The 26,601-nt window shown below is 41.1% G+C and overlaps 1 protein-coding gene across 1 annotated transcript in view; it reads right to left on the bottom strand.

Moving 5' to 3' along the window:
- Positions 1-26,601, bottom strand: part of AGBL1 (AGBL carboxypeptidase 1) — an 874,683-nt gene that overhangs the window by 550,781 nt on the left and 297,301 nt on the right. Inside the window, exon 18 of the mRNA XM_068991508.1 lies at positions 19,298-19,478. Coding sequence (XP_068847609.1) covers positions 19,298-19,478 — 181 coding nt within the window. The remainder of the gene's footprint in view (positions 1-19,297; positions 19,479-26,601) is intronic.

Genomic DNA, 26,601 nt, shown 5'->3' with positions numbered 1-26,601 from the left:
ATCATAAATGAGATAATAGCCATAAATAATCAAGAAAAATAACTATTCCGCATTTCCACTCTGGACCACACAGGAACAAAGAGACATAAATTGCTTTCAGATAAAATTAGATTGGCTTCAAGGAAAAGCACTGTAACAAAAGGAATTGGTCAGCACCAGCATGTTTTACTAAGGGTGCTCTGTGACCCCTACTTAGAAATTCACAAATGACAGGATAAATAGCCAACTATTTAGATGATGAAGGAGGAGATTATCTATGATCAGAGGGAAGGATGCCATGCAGTTCTTTGCAGTTCCCACGTTTTGACGATTATACAACTTAGCATGCAAAGTGTAGCTGTTATCAACACAGGGCTGCTGACAAGGAAATTTCTCCAGGGATTCCTTGAGCCAAATTTTCCCTTCAAAGACCCAAGGTACAAGCCAGCTAAGGGTGGGTGTATGCAATGAGTGATAACAACACTCCCTAATTAGACACAATCTCCTAAACGAGGCATCCACAGAACAGTGAGACTGGTGCTAGTAAATTAGATTTTTAAAATCCTGTTGCAATCACTCCCCTGACATGCCCCCTTCCTTAAGCTCCACACTTGGTTATTTTTTATTTATTGTAATTACTTTAGTAATAAGATCTGTTTTCTTGTTATTATATATATTACTGTGCAGGGTAAGAAAAAAAAATAATAGCCAAAAAGAGTTATGTTTCTTATTTATCTCCTTGGCTGTTATTGGGCCAGGGGGAGGGGTAAGGAGCAGAGAAAAGCTGTAAATAGAAAAGAGTTTCCTACGCAGTGAAGATGTATAGGAACGTATTTGCAAGAAGGAAGCAGGGCAATAAAGGAATAAGACTAATAATTCAAAAGGGCTTGGTGGCTCAGGGAGATAAATAACCTTTTCCAAGAAAAAGACAACCTGGAAGCCAGGGTAGGGAGGGTGGAGCCACATTACCAAGGTTTATGTGCTGTCTCTCTCTCTTTTTTTTTTTTTTTTACTTTACAATACTGTATTGGTTTTGCCATACATTGACATGAATCCGCCACGGGTGTACATGAGTTCCCAATCCTGAACCCCACTCCCACCACCCTCCCCATATCATCTCTCTGGGTCATCCCAGTGCACCAGCCCCAAGCATCCTGTATCCTGTATCGAACCTAGACTGGTGATTCGTTTCTTCCATGATAGTATACATGTTTCAATGCCTTTCTCCCAAATCATCCCACCCTCTCCCTCTCCCACAGAGTCCAAAATGATAACCCTGTATGCGAGACAGCAAAATAGACACAGATGTATGTGCTGTCTTTGACTTTCCTGTTACCGCCAGCCAGGCAGCAGGACCCAGAATTTGAAAGAAAAAGGCTCCCAGCAGCTGCCCAATGCCAGGCTTAGAGGTGCATTTCCTTCTGGTTCCTCATGGGGCGCACTTCCACAGGAATCCAGACTTCTGTGGGTGCTGGGCAATGAGGCTGGCTCAGATGCTGAGACTGACTACAGCAAGCAGGCAGTCCCTAGGCTGGGGGAGACGGATTCCACCATAGACACAGCTCATTACAGATACGCTGAAACACTCTTGGAGATGCCCTGATGGAGGTTGAGGCTGAAAAGGCTGTGTTCTAAAACACAAGAGGCCAGATTTTCATCCATTCAAACAGAACAACTAAATTTATTTAAAATGGAAGCAGTGACAGATTTTTTCCCCCCTTGGGCTCCAAAAATCACTGCAGATGGTGCCTATAGCCATGAAATTAAAAGATGATTGCTCCTTGGAAGGAAAGCTATAAAAAACCTAGACAGTGTTAAAAAGCAGAGACATTACTTTGCCAACAAAGGTCCTTATAGTCAAAGCTATGGTTTTTCCAGCCACCATGTACAGATGTGAGAGTTGGACCATAAAGAAAGGTGACCACCGAAGAACTGATGATTTTGAATTGTGGTGCTAGAGAAGACTTTTAACAGTCCCTTGGACTGCAAACCAGTCAATCCTAAAGGAAATCAACCCTGAATATTCATTGGAAGCACTGATGCTGAAGCTGAAGCTCCAATATTTTGGCCACCTGATGTGAAGAGCTGACTCACTGGGAAAAACTGAGGGCAAAAGGAGAAGGAGGAGGCAGAGGTGAGATGGTGAAATAGCCTCACTGACTCAGTGGACATGAATTTGAGCGAACTCCAGGAGACAATGAAAGACAGGAGACCCTGGTGTGCTGCAGTCCATGGGGTCGAAAAGAGTCAGACATGACTTAGCAACTGAACAACAACAACTGATATTTATTTGGAAAGTAAGCATGAAAAGAAAAAAGGCATTAGCTGAATTCTTCCACTTCCAAGCCTCCCTACTGCTGTATACTTTATACAGTTTATTCAGTTCTCAACCCAATCCATAATTTTAAATCATATCACAAGTCAATCAAAGCTCTTACTAAAGAGGTTGTTGTCCTTGTGATTATTATTTTAAAATTAGAGTGGATGTAAGATTGACAAATTATATGCATATACATGTAATTATATATATATATATACACCACGTATAGACATATATATCAAATATATATATTAAAGGAGACTTTCTCACCTTTGACCTTATCTCAACCTCTGAAGAATATCTGTCTCATCTATTCTTGCCACACTTTATCCTAATATCTTTGAAACACTAGAAAATGGAACCAGGAAAGGGCCTGCTTGGCTTGGTGACTAAGAAGAACTTTGCACGTCCCACAATTATAGTTCAGGCAACAGAAAACAACTGGAAACCATCAGGATGCAGATGGCAGAGTAGGAAGCTCCTGAGTTTACAGCCTCTCACAGATACACCTGAACTACCACTACATATGAGCAATTGTGTCAGAATGACCTGAAGACTGCTGCTGCTACTGCTGCTAAGTCACTGCAGTCATGTCTGACTCTGTGTGACCCCATAGACTGCAGCCCACCAGGCTCCCCCGTCCCTGGGATTCTCCAAGCAAGCACACTGGAGTGGGTTGCCATTTCCTTCTCCAATGCATGAAAATGAAAAGTGAAAGTGACGTCGCTCAGTCGTGTCCGATTCTTAGCGACCCCGTGGACTACAGCCTACCAGGCTCCTCCATCCATGGGATTTTCCAGGCAAGAGTACTGGAGTGGGGTGCCATTGCCTTCTCTGGACCTGAAGACTAGCATACAGATTTTCTGTTTTTTTTTTTTTTTTAAGTTTTTATTTTTCTTTTCTTTATTTTTTAATATAAATTTATTTATTTTAATTGGAGGTTAATTACTTTACAATATTGCATTGGTTTTGCCATACATCAACATAAATCCGCCACAGGTATACACGTGTTCCCCATCCTGTACCCCCCTCCCTCCTCCCATCCCGTACCATCCCTCTGGGTCGTCCCAGTAGCATACAGATTTTCTGCAACTAAGAGCATAAAGAAAAGACCATAGCGAGGCAGGTAGGAGTAGCAGAGATGCTGCCAGTCACAGAGCTCACCCCACCATGGGATAACCGACAACCAGGGGCAGAAGGCGGGTATCACAACTATGGAGATGCCCCCTGAGAAGCGAACAGTCTGAGCCCAGTGTTGTGTTTTCCAGCCTGTGGGACCTGCACCAGGAACAAAACACTATGAGCCCCCAAAGTGTTTGCTTTTGAAAACCAGATTGGCTTACATTTAGGCGCGTCAGAGGGTTGTGGCTAACCAAGACCCACTCTTGAAGAGCTTGTAAAAACACACCCACTGAGTTCCACTGCAAAGGCACAGCTTGAAAAGTGTCTGCATCATACAAGGAGATTTTACAATTTTATGTTCAAAGAGGTTAAGAAGTCGATGCTCAAAGGAGTTAAGTAACCAACCCAAGATCACAGCACAGGTGAGACATGGAAAGGCTGTTGAGCCCTCATCAATCTGACCCTAGAGTTCTGGTGCTGTGTGCTGTGCTTAGTCACTCAGTCGTGTCCGACTCTTGGCCACCCCACGACTGTAGCCCACCAGGCTCCTCTGTCCATGGAATTCTCCAGGCAAGAAAACTGGAGTGGGTTGTCATTCCCTTCCCCAGGGGACCTTCCTGACCCAGGGATTGAACCTGGGTCTCCTCCATTGTGGGCAGACTCTTTACCATGAAGCCACCAGGGAGTTCTGGCTTATAACTTTATAGTGTGTACTAAACAGGCTAGGACCTAGTGGGAATTTCTCTGGGGAAATAAGTGCTGGTGGACACCATTTATTTTACTCTCCTTTCCCTGGCTTCTAGTTGGCCTAGTGCTAGTGGGCACTATGTATGTCCCTCTCCATCAAACTAGCTAACACCATGCATCCCACCCTAGCATTCCCCTGAGGACCCTCCACACCTGATCCACCCACTCAAGCAGCCCCTCCAAAGTGACTCCCACTCTGGGGGGCCAGACCTGTTCACCAGCACACTTGCAGTAATCTCAGCTGGGCCTTAGAAGCAGCCTTGCCAAGGAGCAGCCCTACCCAGCAGGGTACCTGCAACAGTCACAGCCAGGCCTCTCAGTCCGCTGGACTAGGGACCTGCCCCCACCAGTTTGCTCACAGTCCAACCATAAGAGAAGGACCTTTGCCACCCACAGAGGAGCGCCTGTGTGGTGATCACTCCTATATAAGTCATTCTTTCAAGGCCCAGAGATGTAGCTGACATACCTAATATGTAGAAACATACACAGGGAGGTAGGGAAAGTGAAGAGACAAAGGAATACCTTCCAATGATCCAGAGAGATGATATGGGGTGGGAGGGGGTTCAGGATTGGGAACTCTTGTACCCTTGTGGCTGATTCATGTCAATGTATGGCAAAACCAATACAGTATTGTAAAGCGAAACAAAGTAAAAATAAAATTTTTTTTTATGTATGGCAAAACCAATACAGTATTGTAAAGTAAAAATAAAAATTAAAAAAAAAATAAATAAAAAAACAGTTTTAAGGAAGATTTCATAATCTTCTACCTATTTGATTTAAATCTATAATAAAAAAGTATGTTTTCCTTTTTAAAAAAAAGAAAAAGAAAGAAAGAACAAGGAAAAACCTCAGGAAAAGAACTAAATGAAAAAGAGAAAAGCAACTTACCAAGTGAAGAGTTTAAAGAAATAATCAGAAAGTGGCTCGCTAACCTGGGAGAATAATAGATGAACTCAATAAGAACTTCAGCAAAGAGTAAGAAATTGTAAGTATAAGAAAGAATGAATCATAACTAAAGAGAAGGAGAGAAAGAGGAGGTTGAGGAATTTGGCAAAACAGGGAAAGGGAATTAGGTACAAATTTGTAGTGATTTTATAAAATAAATCACAGCTTCGGGAATGTAAAACTTAGGGAATAAAATCAATCACATTGTAATAACTTCATATGTTGACAAATGCTCACTAGACCTATCATGGTGATAAATGAGTAATGTATATAAATGTCAAATCACTGTGTGTGACCTAGTAGTATCATATGTCAACTATACCTCAGTAAAAATTCAAATATAGAACATATTCCTTCCTCTAGTTTAAAAAGAAAGAACACCATCCAAGGAACCCTTCCATTATAATTCCATACAGTGCTTAACAGTTTCAAAGTGCTGTGGTATTTGACCATGATGATACCTAGGGAAGGTGTCTTCATACACTGAAGAAACAGGAATGGAGAGCTTAAGTAACTTGTTCAAAGCCACATCGATGGAAAGAATACAACTCTGACCTAAATCAGTCTGTGGGTCACGTGATGGAAAGTTTCTTTACTACACCTCCATCACAGTCATCCCAGATGGGAAAAAAAAAGAGCGATCCAGGAAGAAGGCAGGAAAAGTTCAAACAGCTTCCTTTGAGGAAAGCAGTGAGGTCTTACTACAGTTCTCATAACAAGGGGACACAGGCCTACGTCCTCCCTCATAAAAGCAGAGCCTCCCCGAGGGTAAACGGCAAAAGAAATAACACCCTCAGTATTGGCAGAGCTGTCAGAGCTGTGCTTCCTATTTTCCAGTGATGGAAATTGATGGATGTTAGGAAGCCACATGACATACATCATTAAAAACATGGTGGACGTGATGGGAATTGAGAAATAACACATCCAAATTATACTCAAGGGTTTGCTTTATAAAGACTTCTCAGTATGCTGAAAGAAGGTGTTAAGAGTGGTAATACTATAAAGAGAGCTGTCTAAAGGGGAAATCTAGAAAGAAGAACAAATGATCAACCACCTCCCTCCTTGCCTGCATCCCTGCTCCTCCTATAGGGGGAAGAACAGAGAAAAACTGGAGTGCAGACAGATAACAAAAGTTGCCCAGCAAATGAGGGAGAAAAGCATTTAACAAAACAAGCCCATTTCCCCAAGAGCCTCAGCTCCAGTGTGATCAATGATTCTGCAATACTGAATCATTTTTAATTTAATGCTTCTGGGAAGAGAGGGGGAAACCCATCAACCACAGGCACAGTTGGCAAGAGCTGAGTATTAGCATTTGGCAGCATTTATTATCGCTGTTTATGATGGCATAAATTAGGTTTATGCTGATATAATTAATAATCCTAAATTTAGGAATAATAAATAGTAATGTTTATTCGGCACTGCAATATCTGAGGAAGGCAAATGGAATAGTCAAACTGCTGACCCCCCTCTCGGTGTGCAGGCTGTAGTAGGAAGGGGTGGGAGCAAGGAAGCCCTTGGGAGCACCCTCCCAGAACTATCCACCCAGAACTATGCATCATTTAACACTATGCAAATGACTTAGCAGCATGACTTTCACAGTTCCCAGAGCAAATAATTTTCATTTTGATCTCTAAGAACAAGTTCATCAACAAGACTGTATCGGATCTCTCTCTAGAAGCAGTTCAGTTCAGTTCAGTTGCTTAGTCATGTCGAAATTTGCAACCCCATGAACTGCACCACACCAGGCTTTCCTGTCCCTCACCAGCTCCTGAAGCTTGCTCAAGCTTATGTCGGTGATGCCATCCAACCATCTCATCCTCTGTCGTCCCCTTCTTGTCCTGCCTTCAATCTTTCCCAGCATCAGGGTCTTTTCCAATGAGTCAGTTCTTCGCATCAGGATGCCAAAGTATTGGAACCTCAGCTTTAACATTAGTCCTTCCAAGGAATATTCAGGAATGATTTCCTTTAGGATTGACTGGTTTGATCCCCCTGCTGTCCAAGGGACTCTCAAGCGCCTTCTCCAATACCACTGTTAAAAAGCATCTAGAACCGCAACCCTCAAATGTTCCCTTAACTCACACTGTTCCTAAGAGGGATGCACAGTGGCTCAGACAGTGCCACCGAATGCCATGTTCTTCATGATCTCTTTACCTCCTTTTGTCTCTTAGAAGGAACATCACGGATGTCCGGCAAAATCTCTGTAGACCATGATTTGAGACTTACTGGCAGACATTTGCAAGTTAAGTATTTAAGATAGAAAACAGTTATGCTTTGCAACTTTTTAAATAATCTCAAAGGCGTATTTGTCTTTCATTTTGTAGTTATTTGATGCAGGTGCAGAAAAGGCATGTGAACTTGGAGGGGGAAGGGGCTGAGATGATTTGGGAGAATGGAATTGACATATATACCCTCCCCTGTGTAAAACAGATAACCAGTGGGAACCTGCTGTGTAACACAGGGAGCCCAGCGCCATGCTCTGTGATGACCCAGAGGGGTGAGATGCAGGAGCTGGGAGGGAGTCCCAGAGGGAGGGGATATACGTATACATACAGTTGACTGACTTCATTATACAACAGAAATTAACACAACATTGTAGAGCAACTATTCTCTGATGTTTAAAAAAAAATTTTTAACTTTACCTTTTAATTTAAAAAAGAGTCTGTGAGATTAACATATTTCTCTAAGTGTTCCCTTTCTGTGCCTAGGAGAACATCTCAGCATTCAAACTGGACTGAGACTTCCATTGTTTCTTTTTTTTTCCCCAGTGAGGGCATCAGGTAAATGGAGAAAACTATAGTTCCTCCATCCAAATAATCCCTTCTGGATCAAAATAACATTTCCCCCTCTTATCTATATAAAGAAAGTAAAGCAAAGAGAAAGAGGTTAAATACCTTTTGCCCACCTCTTCTCAGAGCTCCTAACACTGAGACAAGCAAACAAAGCAGAAAGAGTCAGACTGCTATTTCCATTCAAAGAACCAACCTTCACTCCATGCCCAAAGAAATTAAAATTTTCTTAAAAACAAATATCCATCCACTGATGACTCTGGTCCAGAGTCTACAAAAGAGCAAAACAATCTGAATTTTCAGAGTCCCTGATTGCAAGTTTAAGAACCTTTCTCAGCTCCCAGGCAGAGCAATTGCATTCTACAGTAAAGGAAAGGTGACTGGCATGGCTAAGCTCTAACTAAGAAATATGACCTTTGGCCAGCAAATATTTCCCAGGGAGATTCCGTAGCAGGGGTGGTGGATTTCCTGGGCCTCACTGAAAGGAGAATTTGGAACTGAAACTTTGGAACGAGAGTTCAACGTGGAGTGTCATTCTCCTGTCATGTCACGGCATGGCATGGTATAACGACCGTCACCACTGTTTCTCCAGACATTTACTCGATCATTCACCTTCCCAAAGGCCACAGAGAATGTAGAGCTTTCTTCTGTTAGGCTCTTCGGCTTGCAATCATTTTGGCCTTTGGACAGGATGACAGAGTGCATCGCTGAGAGGGAGAAAGAGATGCAGGTAGAGGCTGACCATCAACAGACAGTATCTCTCTGCCTTTGCTGGTCTCCCCTGCATTCTCCTGCTTCTCCTTCTCCCCTCTGCAAAGGAGTGTCATCTGCCATCTTTGCTTTTCAGGGCATAGGGCAGAACTCACAAGGGCACAAATCTTCCCAGCGTGGAAGATGCTGATTAAACCTTAGCCTGTTGGAGACTGTCCAGACATAAAACCAGGCTCCCGGATGTGTCATTCTCTCAAAACAGTGACTGGGGACTAAAAGGATGAGCAGGGCTAGAGAAGGTTAAGTGTCAGACCCCCAGGTTCAACCAAAATCATACCCCAAATGGGTAGGTCACGAATCTAATCTTCCGACTTTCTTGGTGTTGTTCAGTCACTAAGTCATGTCCAACTTTTCAAGATCCCGTGGACTGCGGAAAGCCTGGCTTCCCTCTCCTTCGCTATCTCCCAGAGCTTGCTCAAACTCATGTCCACTGAGTTGATGAGGTCATCTAATCATCTCATCCTCTGTCACCCCATTCTCTTGCCTTCAATCTTTCCCAGCATCAGCGTCTTTTCCAATGAGCTGGTTCTCATATCAGGTGGCAAAAGTATTGGAGTTTCAGCTTCAGCATCAGTCCTTCCTATGAATATTCAGGGTTGATTTCCTTTAGGACTGACTGGTTTGACATCCTTGCAGTCCAAGGGACTCTTGAGAGTCTTCTCCAGCACCACAATTCAAAAGCATAAATTCTTCAGTTCTCAGCCTTCTTTATGGCCTAACTCTAACATCTGTACAAGATTGAACAAAAAACTATAGCCAACCTGTAGTAAAACACTGTGAGTGTTACATCAATACTTGTGTACTAACATTTAACTGAAGATGTATCAGAAAGTTCATTTCTGACAGAGCTGGCTCAAAGCTCTTTAAAGCAAGGGTCCTCAACCTGCAGAATCTAATGCCTGATGCTCTGAGGTGGAGCTGATGTAAGAGTAATAGAAATAAAGTGCACAATAAACGTAATGCACTTGAATCATCCTGAAACCATCCTCATCCAGTCTGTGGAAAAATTGTGTTTCATGAAAAGGGTCCCTGGTGTCAAAAAGCTTGTGGACCACTGCTTTAGAGCTCTTGCTCTGGTCTGAAGATGAACTATCTGGAGGGCCATATGTTAAAACACTTTAGAAAGGTCAGGTGCACCCTGAGTTAGACTTAACAGGTATGTATTAGGTGCTTACACCTCCCAAGTTCTATGCTGACAGCATTCAAAAGAAGAGTCCCCCTATGACGGTATGGAAGCTTTGACATAAGTGGGACTGCAGAGCTAAGTGGAAAGAACGGGAGGTTTGCAACCTGACAAACCTGGGTTTACTTCCTGACTGTGAAACATCAACCGTGTGGCTGACCTTGCATATGTCACCTGATTTTTGCATCAGACTTTTTTTTTTCTTCTGCAAAATGGGATAAGATATTTACTTTTCCATAAGTATAAAAAATTAAATTTAAAATCATATTTTTATCTTATAAAATTGACAAAGAATAAAAAGAATGATAATGTTCAGTGTTAAAAAGGTATGGAGACCAGGCCCTTTCATCCATCAGTGGTAGGAATATACATCTGCATATCTTCTATAGAGAGAAATCTGGCAACAATATGTATTAAATATAAAATATGTATAACATTTGATTAAAAACATCACTTTTTAGAATTTTTCTTAAGGAAACAACCTGAGAAATTTGTCAAGAGACTGACAAGACTCTTCACCTGTCTGTTGTTTATAAGGAGAACTGTTTGTATTAATTATGGCCCAACAATACAGTAAAATCGCTGTTTTAAAAACTAATAACAACATTTGTATTCTTTGCCATTAGGAAGATGCTGTTTGTTTTTAAACTCTACTACAAAATACATTATCTTATAAAAGTTAAAATGAGTTTGGATATAGAAATACATGTAAAGAAATAACTGATATACCCGAAGCGGTAGATTTATGAACAAACACTAATGCATCTTCTTCATCTTCGTAATAGTGTTTCTCTCTGAGCAGCCTGATTCAGGGAGGGACTCCATGTTACAAAATTCCACAGGCACAATGTAATTATCACAGATGATAATGTGAGCAGTACCCCTTGGAGTAATGCAATGTGTTAGCCTGAAATTTGCGTGCTTTTTAATTTCTTCCTTAAGGTTTTTCTCTACAATGGGACTTTCTACAATAATGATGCTTTGTTTTCCCCCCATTGGAAACAATAAAACCACTTTATTTTTTGAAAACAGAGAAGTCACATATAAACAGCAATAAGCCCAATGCAATTGCATAGTGGGCACTCTGTAGATGGATGCTTTGTGCTTGCTTTTCACCAGTTGTCTCTGAGCTCTCAGCCCATAATTCTTTCTTCTTCTCTGTCACACTGCAGCTAGAACTGAAGATTGCAATACTGAGACTACCTTGCCAGTTGACTTCCTGCTAGGTTCCACAATGAGAGGCACTAGAGAGTGATAAGAAGGCAGGAAGAGGAAGTAAAGGGTACCCTCTATGTTTCCCAGTTCCACTTAGTGAGGCTAGAGCAGCAGCAGGTGATTGGCTTAACCCCTGCATCTTAAGATGCACACCAATAACATCACTGCATCCTCTCATGGGTGCCAGCAGCAGGTGGGATGTGTCCCCTTGCTATTTGGATATTACTCTCTTTCACCCTTTTACCTGTGACCTTTAGTCTACTGAAGCCCATGACAAGTCACATTTCCTTCTCAGAGTTCCAAACACCAGTGTTTTGGAGGCTTTCAGCCCCTGGGTTTCAGTAACTCCACAGCTTCCCTTTGCTTCCCCAGGCTTGTAGGCAGTGCCTGCCTCTGCAAATATTAATCACCTGGTTTCTTCTGCATTCCTCTTTTGAACTTTCAGATTTCTTATCACTGTGTGAATCAAATCCCATCTTCTTCAACACCTATTATCTTGATTGTATCATGTATCCTTTCATAATTAAAAAACAATAAAGCTATTTTATTTTTAAATGTCTCAGTTATACTGAGTATGATTTTAAAAACATACTCGCCATTGTACTTATTATTCCCTGTCTCCTTAAGAGTTTCTCTAAGTATGACTGCCACTGCTCTTCTTCACCAATCTGAGGCATAGACACTTTCTTTCAATCTCAATAACACAGCTGAAACAAGATGGAAAGGCTTATTAGCACTTTACTAAGAATAAATGTGAAGAGCTGACTCTTTGGAAAAGACCCTGATGCTGGGAAGGATAGAGGGAAAGAGAAGAAGGGGGTGACAGAGGATGAGATGGTCGGATGGCATCAGTGACTCAATGGACATGAGTTTGAGTAAATTCATGGAGATAATGAAGGACAGGGAAGCTGGTGTGCTGCAGTTCCTGGGTTTGCAAAGAGTAGGATACAACTTAGTGACTCAGTAACAATAATAAGAATAAAGGATATAACAGATGATAATTACTCACAGAAAATTTAAAATTGATCATTGGTGATAGCTGTTCTCATTCTTACGCAGCAAGTTGAGCAATCGCTTCTTCAGACCTCCTTGACATCCTAGGTGCCATCATTCTAAAATGACCCTCAGTGATGTAAGGGGGACCAGAGTTTCTCCAGTTTCAAGATCATCAGAATTATCTCTTCCCCCTAAAAGGTCCATTTATCAGGCATCTTTTCCTGTTCCAGGATTTACTCCTTTGTGGGAAGATTGATACTGGGAATAGCCAATTCATTCAATGACTACACTGCTCTCTACCCACAAGGAAGTCTTCATGACCAGTAGCAAATGTATCGTGGCATGAAAAGTAAGAATGCTCACTTCCATGATCTAAAGATCCAGCAGCACAAACCTCTGAGTTACTTGTAGGATTTTGTGTAAGTGAGGAGGCAGCCCAGGAAACATCTGATGCTGAATTTCTCACGAGCCTGTTGGTCAGCAGCTCAGAGAGTATCTTCCATTCTTACTTGTGCAAATTTTTAAAAGATTATATACTCACTACAGTCCTTTTTTTCAAATGTAACTGATCTGTGAAATTTGAAAATCTGAGAATCAGTGCTACATGTTTTTATCTTGAAGAGATTTGAAATACATTCAAAGAACTGAGGTCATGTAAAAGGGAAGCTGGTAGCATATCAAAAAAAGGAAGGAAGAGGCCTAGCCAAGACCAAAGGTGCAGTGAGCCCAAAGGGGATCACCATCATCACTTTGCGATCCTGAATTGTCGCCTGAATGAAAATGTACTAGAGAGGACAGTGGAAGAGGAGCCCAGTGACCAAAACGATTCAAAGTCAGACGAGTGCTGTTTACAGCCAGAAAGTTGGTGGCAATAGGAAGGATGTCTTCTACAATGGAAAAAGCTGGCAGGATATGGTAGAGTGTCCAGGCTTAAGCCAAGCTGGGAATTCAAATTCTATGAAGGAAAACCAAGGATAAACCGATTCATTTATCATGGATCAATACTGTGGAAAGCTGGGAAGGCTATGCCTTCTCTCATCCCAGTCACATTGGATGTGAAGATCAAGGTCAACAATTTGAGATCAACGTGTACACACTGCCATATTTTAAATGGATAACCAACAAGGATCTACTGTCCAGCAGAGGGAACTCTGCTCAGTGTTATGTGGCACCTGGATCGGAGGGGAGAATGGATCCATGCACATGTATGGCTGAGTCCCTTTGCTATCCACTTGAAACTATGACAACATTGTTAATAGCTATACTCCAGTATAAAATATAAAGCCTAACAAACAAAAAAAAAATGACTAACTTTAGAAACCGTTTCTGCTGATGGGGCTGAGGCTTTGCTTGCATCTCCAACTGGTACCTCAGCTGGTAAAGAATCTGCCTGCAATACAGGAGACCCCCATTTCAATTCCTGGGTTAGGAAGATCCCCTGGAGAAGGGATAGGCTATCCACTCCAGCATTCTCAGGCTTCCCTGGTGGCTCAGATAGTAAAGAATCTGCCTGCAATGCAGGAGACCCCCATTTCAACTCCTGGGTTAGGAAGATCCCCTGGAGAAGGGATAGGCTACCCACTCCAGCATTCTCAGGCTTCCCTGGTGGCTCAGATGGTAAAGAATCTGCCTGCAATGATGGAGACCCCAGTTCAATCCCCAGGTCAGGAAGCTCCCCTGGAGAAAAAAATGCCAACCACTCCAGTATTCTTGCTTGGAGAATCCCCATGGAGAGAGGAGCCTGGCAGGCTACAGTCCACGGGGTCGCAAACAGTCAGACATGACTGAGTGACTAAGTACACCATCTAAGTCTGGGAAGAGTTGATAGATTAAAATCAATATGGGCTCTGGAGGGAGACTGGGTCCAAACCCCAACCCTGTCACAAGCTAGCTATACAACCTGGGCGTGAGTGTGTGTGTGTGTGTGTTTGCCTGAGTGTTTTAATTATCTAGACAATTTTTAGTGCCATTTTTCAACTAGGCTATGTGATAACTTATTTTTATCTCTTTAGTCTCAATTACCTTATCATTTGATGGACAGAGACTAAATAATATACAAGAATCTGCCCAGCTAGAACATTTTAAGTTTCTTTTATTTTAATGCTTTTAAATCTCTGTACAGAATAGACGGTAGTTATAGTCCTGCCTCTGTAGTATCAGCTACTTAAACTGAACTGAATAGACAGCTAATGGGAAGCTGCTGTGTAGCACAGGGAACTCAGCTCAGTGCTGTGTGATAACCTACATGGGTGGGCTGGTGGCGTGGGAGGGAGGCTTAAGAGGGAAGGGATATATGCATACTTACAGCTGATTCATTGTGCCATACAGCAGAAACTAATATTGTAAAGCAATTATACTCCAATTAAAAAATAAATAAACTGCTCTGAAGACTTCACCCCTGTATATGTATTTAAATTTATTTTCATACCTGAAAATTATACAGAAGATCTATTGATACTCTGGTTGGGCCATAATTATTACTGGATAAGAAAATACATGTAAAAGATCAAGATTCTTTCTTGACTTATAAAAGGTGCTCAATATTTTCTTAGATAAAGTCTGTGAGGGCTTTTAATGTAGTAAAATAAAGCCTTCCCAACTCACAAATAAAAGGCTATCCATACTAAGTTTAAATGGTCCTAGATAGTTAAAATCATCAACATTTTTATCTGATCTTTATAGTTTCATATGTTTCCTCTAGAGCAGAGAGCCCCAACCTTTTTGGCAGCAGGAACTGGTTTCATGGAAGACAATTTTTCCATGAACTGGCAGGGGGGGTGGTTTGGGGATGATTCAGGGCAATACATTTATTGTGCACATTATTGCTATCATTATTACATCAGCTCCACCTAAGATCATCGGGCATTAGAATCCAGATACTGGGGACCCCTGTCCTAAAGTAGTCAGCTATTACTTACAGCATGACCTTTGTTCTTTTTTTAATATTGCGGTAGAGTTGGCTTTATAATATTGTATTAGTTTCTGCTGGATTCAAGATGGCAAAATGCCATCTTTACTGTTTTCTTTACTGTTATTTACTCATTTTCCACTACAGTCTTGGAAGAGGTAATCACGTTTGTAGACTTGTACATATACTAAGGACAAATATACTTCGATTCTACTGGAAACAAAATGTTGGCCTGTGTATTGATTCTATAAAAATTCTTTGTCACTACCATCCACCCAGCAACCAAAGTCCAAAAATTGAGACTCACATTAGATCTCTTCCTCTCCTCACTTACTTACCATGATGACCTTTTAAGGCATCACCAGTCTTCCCCCTCTCCCGCTTTAATCAAGCCACCATTATCACCTCTGCTTTAACCCAACCGGTCGTCTCCTACCTCTGTTGCATGCTGGCAAGAATTATAAGAATCAAGGGATCACTGTGTCAGGCCTCCCAGATTACTCAGAACTCAGCCCAGTTCAATAGAAATGACCAGGCCAACAAGATGGTAGGATGTTTCTTTTGGAAACCGTCTTTGGGGTTTGTTTTCCTGTTACAGACATATGTTGCTAAGATATCTTTGGCTTGGCAAGACCCTCTCTATTTCTGCTAGAAAATCCTGGCTTTGTCTCCCTGACCACTGCTATTAAAACCTCTCAGCCATCCTCAGAGTCTCCATTAGCATCAAGGAAACTACTCCACCTTTACACAGTTTTTCAAACTCCATAGGGGCCCATAATTTCTTGTAAAAGAAAAGCTTCATGTGGTAGATTAAGTGCCAAGTTCAAGTTCGAGCTCTTTAATCTTTAGGCAAATCTTGCCTCTTTGCTGGTCAGACCACACACAGGGAAGTTTTGTTAATGTTAAGAAGGCGATGAACAGGAATGTGTCCCAAGAAAACCAATGAAAGTCATAACATCAGAAACAATATCACATAAGCAATGTTCAGGTGAACTGCATCAAACTTGGAGGGGATTTCAGCTGGGGAAGTTAAGACATGTAAAATGAAGGTAATTATCTTATCCTTATTTTTACACATTTTAGGCAAAATGTGTAAAATTCATAAGATAAAAACAGAGAAAAACAAATCCACCTAATTATGTACTATGGAATGTGTACGTCCTTAAATGGAATGTCAATGAAGAATTTAAGTGGCTATTAGATAAACCATGGGCTTCCCTGGTGGCTCAGTGGTAAAGAATCCACCTACCAATACAGAAGATATGGGTTCAATCCCTGGGTCAAGAAAATCTCCTGGAGAAGGAACTGGCAACCCACTCTAGTATTCTTGCCTAGAAAATCCCATGGACAGAGGAGCCTGGCAGGCTAAGTCCATGGGGTCGCAGAGTTGGACATGACTTAGGGACTCAACAAAAACTAGGTAAACCATATGTTAGGTATGTTCTGAGAAGGGTCCATGAGCTGAGGATTTTAAGCGTATTTATCATGTGATGTTATGATTCCATGGCAGCCTCAAGTCTTTTGGTAATGATGTGCAATGACCTGGGAATTTTCCTTTCAGTAGAATAAGGGTATGATTTCCAAATCCAACTCAGCCAAAATGATTTGTTTGAGTGATCCAAAGTAACCTACAAAGAGCTTTGAGCTGCATGATGAAAGATGCTATATAAATAAAAAGGGTAAGTTAGTCATAATAAATAACGGTAATAATGATGAATGGTGGTGTCATAAAGAAGAAGCTGGCCTGCCATTAGGGAACCCAAAGCAACCAGCTGGAAATAAAGCATGTCCAGACCAGAAGGATATTCACTGATGAGACCACATTAACCTTTCAAACTAAGACCTGGATCAAGCCTCTGATTCAGAGGTGCTAGCATCTGAAATAGAAGAAACCATAGTATTTGTTCCAAAGCTTGAATATTACCTTAGGCTTTTAAGACCTTTACCCAGATGGGTCAACAGGGAGCTTCCTGTTTCAACAGAAGAGAAAACTAAGTAGGTCAGGCGAGAGCCAGAATTCCCAAGTAGAATTATGACTCTGAACCCGGTGCTCTTTTCACTCTCAGCCAGACTCCAGATAATTCAAGGGAACACGTAACTTCAGAAAAAAGCCAATTTGGATGAGAAAATGTTTGAAACGAGGTCATGTCCCTCAAGACGGCTTGCAGAGTTGTTTTCCATCCATTTAGGCTCAGTAAGCATGCTAATAAAATCCTTAGCCCCTCAAGCAGGGAGGAGTCATTCAATGAGACTCTAGAGCTGATTCCTAGAGCTCAGTGAACACATGGTAGGAGCCAGCTGAGTGCTGCTGGACCCCAGGAATGGACACTGTGCCTCAGGGCTTTGTCCCGCTTCAGATCTAAGAAGCCAGATTGCTGCCAAAGGTCTGATTGATGGTGCATGCTAAAGGACTTGTCCTCTCATGCCTCGCATGTGCCAACCAGTCACCATATGCAAAGAGTGCAAGACTGTGCCAACCAGTCACCATATACAAAAAGTGAGGACCCTGTTCTCTGCCCACCAAAAAAATTCCATCAGAAAAAAAAATTGGGAAGATACAAAGCTAGGAAACTTGTTAAGTATGTGGCTGCTTTCTTTACTTACTTATCTACTTTCCCGTTGGTTTTCTTTTTTCAATTGTATTTTTACAGGCTTTAGCTTTCATTCACTTGCATATTAGCGTAATTTAACATATTTTATCCTTTGGGAATTATTCTGATCCTCTTTTACTATTTTACCATCTTTATATCTTTAACCTTTGTAACTTCTCAATATTCTTTTTTTATGCTTACCCTTTGAAACTAGTCTATTCTCAGCATTTCAACATTTATTAATATTTAGGATTTTTTCCTGAAAGAAATTATTTTATATTTCTTAAAACATTTTCTAATTTATTTTAAGTTATTTTATCTCTGAAATTTGCTTTTTCATATTTTTTATAATTCTCATTTTATCTCTCTTTATTTTCACATTTTCAATATTGCTCTATTTTCTCAGTTTCTAAAAGCGTGTGTTTGCCTCTTTAATATGGATATTTTAAATTACAACTTCTTTTGCATCTTTAGCTCTTGAAATTATGTTTCCTTTCAATATTTCTATTTATCTTGAATTCTGGTTTTTCCATGGGATATCACTGTCTAATCCTATAGTAAAAATAATCATTTATTACCAAAGGAAGGAATGTTAAGTTTTTTTCCACAGCTTGAGGCAGGTATGTATGAATATTCACCCTGTCACCCCCATCCACTGGCTGTGAGATATTGAGAACCTGCTCTGCTTTCTGGGCCTCAGCCCACAAACTCTAAAAATGCTGACTCTTTCTAACACTGGAATTCATCTTTCCCAATATACATTCTGAAATGCATGTAGGAGTGGGCCAGGAAAAGCACCACCCCAGTCTTCTCTCTTTCAGCCAACCATTTTTCAGTCATTTCACTTTTAGCCATTCTATGGCCATTCTTCAACCATTTCAGCCATTCCATTTAAATAAACTGACACCCTTATTATAGCTGTATCCAGAATTCAATAAAAACACTGCTGCTGCTGCTGCTGCTAAGTCACTTCGGTCATGTCCGACTCTGTGTGACCCCATAGATAGCAGCCCACCAGGCTCCTCCATCCCTGGAATTCTACAGGCAAAAACACTGCAGTAGGTAGCCATTTCCTTCTCAATGCATGAAAGTGAAAGGTGAAAGTGAAGTCGTTCAGTCGTGTCCGACTCTTCGCAACCTCATGGACTGTAGCCCACCAGGCTCCTCCATCCATGGGATTTTCCAGGCAAGAGTACTGGAGTGGGGTGCCATTTCCTGCTCCAAGTAAAAACACAACTGAGAATAAAGACTGATCTGCAGTGCGTGCTCAGACACTTCAGTCGTGCCCGACCCTCTGCGACCCAGTGGGCCATGGCCCACCAGGCTCAGGAGCAAAGAAAAGCACCAGTCTTAACTTCATCAGATCACAGTTTGAGCCCTGGCTTTGTCATTAATCCAGCCCAGGTGGCAGGGGGTAGTGGGCGGGGAGTCATCTGATTATCATGGACATCAATTCCTTCCTTTTTAAAAGGAGAGTGTTAGATTCGATTCTTTCTAAGGATTCTTCTGTTACTAATTGCCTATGAGTCTATACTTTTCTATTAAAAGAAACTATGAGATTGATACCAATGTTTACAGAGAACATCCTGATATTTGTGCGAGGTAACAGAACTCAAGAGAAGTTATTCCTGCCAGAGTACCAAGACCTCTCAAGTCAAACCCATTGAGCAGAACAACAATCCATTATCATGGTAACATAAATGCGACCTAAGTTAGGCCCGGTGCCTGACTTACTTGCCATTGATGACACCATCTGGGTTGAGCATGGGGATTATCTTGAAAATGAAGTTTTCCCTCAAGAGCCTAGCCACGGGGTCACTGCTGACCAGGAACTCCAAGGTCCCCTTCATCACCCAGCTAGCATTGCTCTCTCCTGGGTGAACTCGAGCTGTAATCACTTGGTATGGGCGCTGCCCTGCAGAGAAAAAGAAAACACACATGCAAGAAAATTAAACCTAAATACAGTTTCCATATCCATCAAGACAATCTCCAGGAAGCCAGTTTTACACCTGACTGGCATAAAGTCTTAAATAGGTTGATTGTTTCTAATACAAACCTAATGTGCATTTATCCATTTTCCATCTGCCTCTATAGTCTCTAAGACTTGGGAGAGTATAAAGTTAAAGCTCAAGGCTGTTACCCAAACTGTAAGTACTTCGTGGCATCAAACAAGCCATGAATCAGATTTTAGAAGACCACCAAAGAAACAGTTTTCTCTTCGGTATCCAATAGCATGGTGCTGGATGTCCCAGATCTGAGATTGAATCTTATCTTCATCATTTACCAGTTGTAAGATCTCAGCCACAGGATTTAATTTCTCCAAGGCTGCTGTCCCACATGTAAAATGAGGACAATGATACTGACCTCCTGTAGCTGTTATAAAAACTAAATGATGTAATTATAAAGCACTTGGCACATTGCTTGCCATTAGGTGTGTACCTGTTAGGTCTCTCCCTTCTCAGTTATAAAATCTGTGGCTAGGATGTTCCCTCTCATTTCACAGCAGTAAGAGAGTCAAGTACAGAAACTGAACTGGGAAACTTATGATTGACTTTATGACACTGAAGCCAATCCTGGAGAGATTTCACAGAAGGAAGTGCCTAGAAGTTCAGTCTTGGAGTTGCAATACATCCTTCACTTTGTGAAAGAAATCAGGAACACAGTCTCTGCCAATCACAAGGAGTGTGTTGACACAACATACCTCTGTGCAGAATGCATTGAGAAAAGATGGACTTATCATCCTTTCTTTGTTGACAGAAGATGCACATAGCTTTGAGACCTATTCTCAGACCACATCTGGGCTCAGGTGGAAAACGTCTTTGATTGATTAGTGATGTCTGTCCTCACATACTTGAGGAAGTGGGAGGTGAGGAACGTGTGTTATCAGACAAGCGATTCACCATGTCTGCTCTAACCTCCTGTTTGATTTTGTGAGGGTTTTTATGACTCTCACTTCCTTCTGTATCCTCACCCAATTCCTTATTGCTCCTAAACTCACTTTAAAGACGAGAACAAAATTTTTGCTGGGTATAAATACGTTAGCCACTAAACAGTCTAAAAGTTAAACAAGTCATTTTCTTCCTGATTATTCAAATCAGGAGTTAAGTATTTAACTGTGAGTTTATGGCTTTTCTTCCCTTAAGGAGTATAAACTATATCTCTAATTCTATACAAAGAAAGACAAACCTGAATAACCTCAAGAACCCCTAAATAACAAGGAATAAAAGATACGGAGGAATAAACTATTAATTATCCAATCATATTACTAGTATCATCAGTTAAAACAAACAAAATGCCCTCTGTCAACAGCCAACAAGATGCAGGTTTAAGGGGCATATATATTCATGCACTTTTATTGCCTGTGGTGAGAGCACATTGCTTATCTTTGTAGATCCTTTATATTTGGGGGATAACATCAGCTTTTTTTTTTTTTCAATTTAAGCAGGTATCTTGAACATATTCCAGGAACTGCAGGAGGCATTGAGTAGAAAAAGCTGAATCTATTATAGTTCTTGTTCTGTAAAAGACCAAAGCACTTGTCGGTGGTGACAAACATTCAAGCAAATAACGACAAGCGAGCTAATGGTGGTGTAAATAAAGCACCAAAAATAGATCTGTCTGAGAGAGGGAAAGACATTTCCAGAGATGTGATGCCATTTATTTAGACTCAGTCCTGCAGAATAATTATCATCTAACTTGAGAGAAATGGCATGGCAACCCACTCCAGTATTCTTGCCTGGAGAATCCCATGAGCAGAGGAGCCTGGCGCTCAATAGTCCATGGGGTCACAAAGAGCCGGACACAACTGGGCAACCAAGCACAACTTGAGAGAGAAGGTGAGGAAGGGTCTTCTAAGCAAAGAAAAAGATACATGCAAAGAACACAGAGGAAACACAACCAGTTTCCTGTTGTGTTTTCATTGTTTTTACCAGTCTGTGAAAACAATCAGTTTTTACAAACCGGTGCTTTCAAGAATCAAGACAAGCCATGAGTGGCTGAAGCAAAGGACTGGAAATGGTAGCTCATGAATTTAGAAATTAGGCTGGTGTCAAACTAGTAATGTCCCTCCTCATACATTATGTTTGGGGTTTGGAGTTTATACTGTTAATCAGAAGTTCTCAGTCATGAAGTCAGTGTCTCACTGGTATGCTATGATCTGTGATGAGATCTATTGAAGAATCACTGGTTATTAATAAAAGTGCAAATGTTTGCTTCTTTTATATATAGATATTGGAGAAGGCATTGGCAACCCACTCCAGTACTCTTGCCTGGAAAATCCCATGGACGGAGGAGCCTGGTAGGCACAGTCCATGGGGTAGCTAAGAGTCGGACACAGGTGAGCGACTTCACTTTCACTTTTCACTTTCATGCATTGGAGAAGGAAATGGCAACCCACTCCAGTGTTCTTGCCTGGAGAATCCCAGGGACAGGGGAGCCTGGTGGGCTGCCATCAATGGCGTCACACAGAGTTGGACACGACTGAAGCGATTTAGCAGTAGCAGCATAGATAATATATAGAAATAGATACAGATACAGATATATTCACATTATATATGTATGTGTGTGTGTGTGTGTACACGTGTGCTCAGTTGTGTCCAACTCTTTGCAACCCCATGGACTATAGCCCACCCTGCTCCTCTGTACATGAAATTTTCCAGGCAAGTATACTGGAAGTTGCCATTTCCTACTCCACGGAATCTTCCCAACACAAGAATAAAAACTGTATCTATTGAGTTTCCTGCATTAGCAGGCAGATTCTATACCGCTGTGCCACCTGGGAAGCCCTATACGTATACATGCTGCTGCTGCTGCTGCTAAGTCACTTCAGTCGTGTCCGACTCTGCGAGACCGCATAGGTGGCAGCCCACCAGGCTCCCCCTGTCCCTGGGATTCTCCAGGCAAGAACACTGGAGTGGGTTGCCATTTCCTTCTCCAATGCATGCATGCATGTTAAGTCACTTCAGTTGTGTCCGACTCTGGGTGACCCTATGGACAGCAGCCCACCAGGCTCCTCTGTCCACAGGATTCTCTAGCCAAGATTACCGGAATGGGTTGCCATTTTCTTCTCCATACATAGATATATATACATATGTTCACAATGTATATATCACACAAAATGTTGGTTCCTTGTCCAATAAGCTTTAGTCCCCTTCTTTCCTACTACGAGACCCCTGATTTCGGGGGAGGTGCCCAGATCAAAACACCCAGCTTCATGAATCCTCTTAGAGGTAGGAAAGGCCATGTGACAGGAGTAAGACCAATGAGATGTAAATAGCAGCCAGAGGGTAAGTCTGTCGGAAAAAGGATTAGAGAGCATAGTTTCACCTGGCAAATGCCTTCTAAGATTTCTGTCTCTTGTATCTGCCTCTTCGTCCTTCCTTGAACATAGATCTGACACTTTAAGGTGAGGAAGCCAATTCGAGAATCCAAGTCACATGAGAAGATGGTAACATAAAGGTAGAAAGAGCCTGGGTTCTTGAAAAAACCCCTTAAACAGCTATCCTGCACCTTCACTAGCTTCTTCAATGCTTCTAGATGTTTGAGGCCAATAAACCACTATTTGACTGGGCAAGTGTAATCACATATTTGTTATATTTTGTTAGACTCTAGTTCAACTTATATGAATAAAAGACCAGTTTAAAATCATCTGTATAATATGGTTACCTTGAATAGCATGCATCTAAGTGGGCTTTCTGGACTGGGGAGAAAAGAGGGACACAAACAGTTGCAATGAGAATATTTGCTAGGTGTGTCCCAGAAATAAACAGTTGAGAATTTCTACTTTAAGAAATAGAGAGTATATGATGTCTTTTAAACAGGAGCAAGACATACCAAAGATTGTGCTTCAAAAATATCCTGACATTTCTATAGACAGTACATATGTTTAGTCACAGACAGTAGGGCCTACTGGAGTAGAGCACAACTTTTATTCTTTCAACTTTCTATTTTATATTGGACTATAGCTGATTAACAATGCTTTGATAGTTTCAGGTGCACGGCAGAGTGACTCAGCCACACATATACATGTAACTATATATACACATGTACCCCAAACTCCCCTCCCATCCAGGCTGCCACATAACACTGAGCAGAGTTCTCAGTGATTCCTTGTTGGTTATCCATTTTACGTGGAGCAGTGTGTACGTATCAATCCCAAACTCCATAACTATCCGTTCCCCCCATCCTTCCCTGCTGGCAACCAAAAGTTCCGAGAACAACTTCAAGAGCTGTATTTCCAGAGTTCAAATTCCAGCCCCGCCGTGTTCTGTCTAAGTTGAATTACGTAAGTTTCTGAAGAAACTGAGTTTTGGACTGGAGGTTCTGCATGTTAGACTAACGATTTGCTAACTGGAACTTACTAAGTAAGAAGAGTACGGGGGCGGGGGGGGGGTTGGTATACAATCAGCTGGTTAGCACAGTTGAAGTTAGTTGAAGGTCAACTTTCCCACGATATCATCTGATCACAATTACTTCCAAAGCAAGCTGTATTGACATGCCAATAAAAAGCTTATTGAGAAATAAAGAGGCTTGATGAATCTGGACCCAATCAGTGGCCTATTTTCAGTTCTATAATTCCACATTACTCTCTGTGGTTTTTGAACTATGCTCATTTACAGTATATTAAACAATAGTAAGTGTTCCCAGTCCATCACGAAGAAGTAAAAAAAAGCTTAAGCTCTTGCAAATTTTCAACATCAATTGGATCCTCTCATTGTCTGGGCCAGTTGAGTCCCATTGCCGGATAACTAGTGCAATTAGAGCATTATAGTCAGTAAGTCAAATGTAGCTCTTGCAAGGAAATATCAGTGATGTTTCTCTTCTTTGGAGAGTCAAGCTTACAATTCACTGGATTGTCATATGCCACAAAACCTAAGAGGCTCTCCTAAAGAAGCAAACAGGGAAACTGTGGGTTCTCACGAAGATGTTAGCATAAGCAGCAGTTTAGCCATTTCTAGTAGGTTCTCCTCTCTTCCTCTCTGTGATTTAAGGCAATTTTGTATTCATATGGGTGAGTTCAACCTATGGGACCATTCAGTTGTAGCCGCAAATGGTGTTCCAAGAACCCGTAATAGACAACAGCTGTAAACAGTAGGCAATACACATACTACGTGTTTTTTCCTGTAGTTGAAAATTTAAGATTCAATAACTCATCTCTGCTTAGGGGAGGGCAAAGAGTGTAGGGTATACGTCTTTCATTTTTTCTCTGCAATTTATAAAATCTATTCTGGAGTCCATGAAGATCTATGGTGGAGTCATGGTTTGGCATACTGTAATTCTTAAAGTCACATATTAAATTTATGTCAGTGGCAATGACATCTGTTAGAAACAAGTAGAGAACTGTACAGTCCTAAGAGATATCAGGCTCACGGCCAATGAAAAACTGAGAAAGAACTAAAGACATGTGTGATGTGCACCCAACTCTATAAATATTCATTCATTTATTCCTTCTTTCTTTTAGTGGTATTATTAAGCTCCTACTGGCACTCTATAAGGGTCTTGAGATTCCAAAAGAAATGATTTTTGCCCTCAGGGAACTAATAATAGTCTGGTGAGAAAGACAGGAAAACAGATAATCAAGATCTTATGTGATCAGGGGAAACTGTCAAAACATTTCCAAAGCACAGTGGAATGCTCATTATGACATTATTTACCATAATGCAAGCACCTGGAAGTGACTTAATGTGCATCCACAGGAAATTAGCTAAGGAAATGATATATAAAAAAGAATACTATGTAGCCATTAAAAACGACACATAGATCTCTTTCTGTTGATATTAGAGGGTACCTGTCACATAATGATGAGTGAAAGCAATATAGGTGAGATACCTGAATTGTAATGGATCCTATCTGTGTTTAATTGTATTAATAGATACTTAAAGGCATCTGTACACAGAGACAAATCTGTGAGTGGAGGCCATCTGAGTCATTCTTATGTCCTCTTTATCCTGACCTAATGTGTCTGTCTCTCCAGAAAATAACAATCATATGTCAGTTTTCATACAGGCAAAATATTTGTCAATATTTCCAATTTTTCAATATATTCTAAATATTGTCCAATAGTAAAATACAGAAAAGAAAATTTAAAAAAAATAAATAAATTTTCACAGAAGAGGTGACGTTTGATCTGGTTCATCCCATTTTAATTGGAGTTTGCAAGATGAAGAAAAGAAAGGAAGGAGATTAGGGACTTTCCTGGTGATCCGGAGGCTGGGACACCATACTTGTACCACAAGGGGGTTTCCCAGGTGGCTCAGTGGGTAAAGAAACAACGTGCAATGAAGAAGACTTTGGTTTGACCCCTTGGTCCGGTAGGTCCCCTGGGGGAGGGCGTGGCAATCCACCCCAGTATTCTTGCCTGGAGAATCCCATGGACAGAGAAGTCTTGCAGGCGACAGTCCATGGGGTCACAAAGAGTCAGACAGGACTAAAGCAACTGAGTACCCGTACACGCCTGCAGGGAACTAAGATTCCCCATTCTGCATGGTGTGGTCAAAAAAACATCAGTAAAATACTGTAAAAAGAAAAAAGGAAAGGAAGGTGGGAGATGATAGGAAAGGGATAAGTTGATATATTTGCAAAATAACAATGTCATAAAGCACATAGTGTCTGAAGAAAAGTGATGTCATTTTATGTGATTGAAGCAATAGCTATATGGAAGATAAGAATGATGCTATAAGCTAAATCTGTACCCAATTCTTTTAAACAGGTCTTTTAGCCAGGCTAAGGAGTAATTTTATAGGCTATGGAAGCACCATAAAAAATCATTCTACAATGGTGTGATGAGATGGGGACTTTTCTTGGAACTAAAGATGCCAGGAGAAATGGCAAAAAAGCACATATTGTGATATTAAGGTCAAGTCAGCTAACATGACATTAACTCTGGAAGAGAGTGGATAAAAATGGCCTGACTGAAGGGCAAGGGGGTGAAGAAAGAGACCAGAAAACAAATGGAAAAGAAAATGATATCATTTATATGCATAATCTTTTAAAAGTGATATAAATGGACTTATTTACAAAAAAAGAGACTCACAGACTTA

The sequence above is a fragment of the Capricornis sumatraensis genome, chromosome 19 (genome assembly GCF_032405125.1).
Source record: "Capricornis sumatraensis isolate serow.1 chromosome 19, serow.2, whole genome shotgun sequence".
Lineage (NCBI taxonomy): Eukaryota > Metazoa > Chordata > Mammalia > Artiodactyla > Bovidae > Capricornis > Capricornis sumatraensis.
This window is presented reverse-complemented; position numbering and strand designations above follow the sequence as displayed.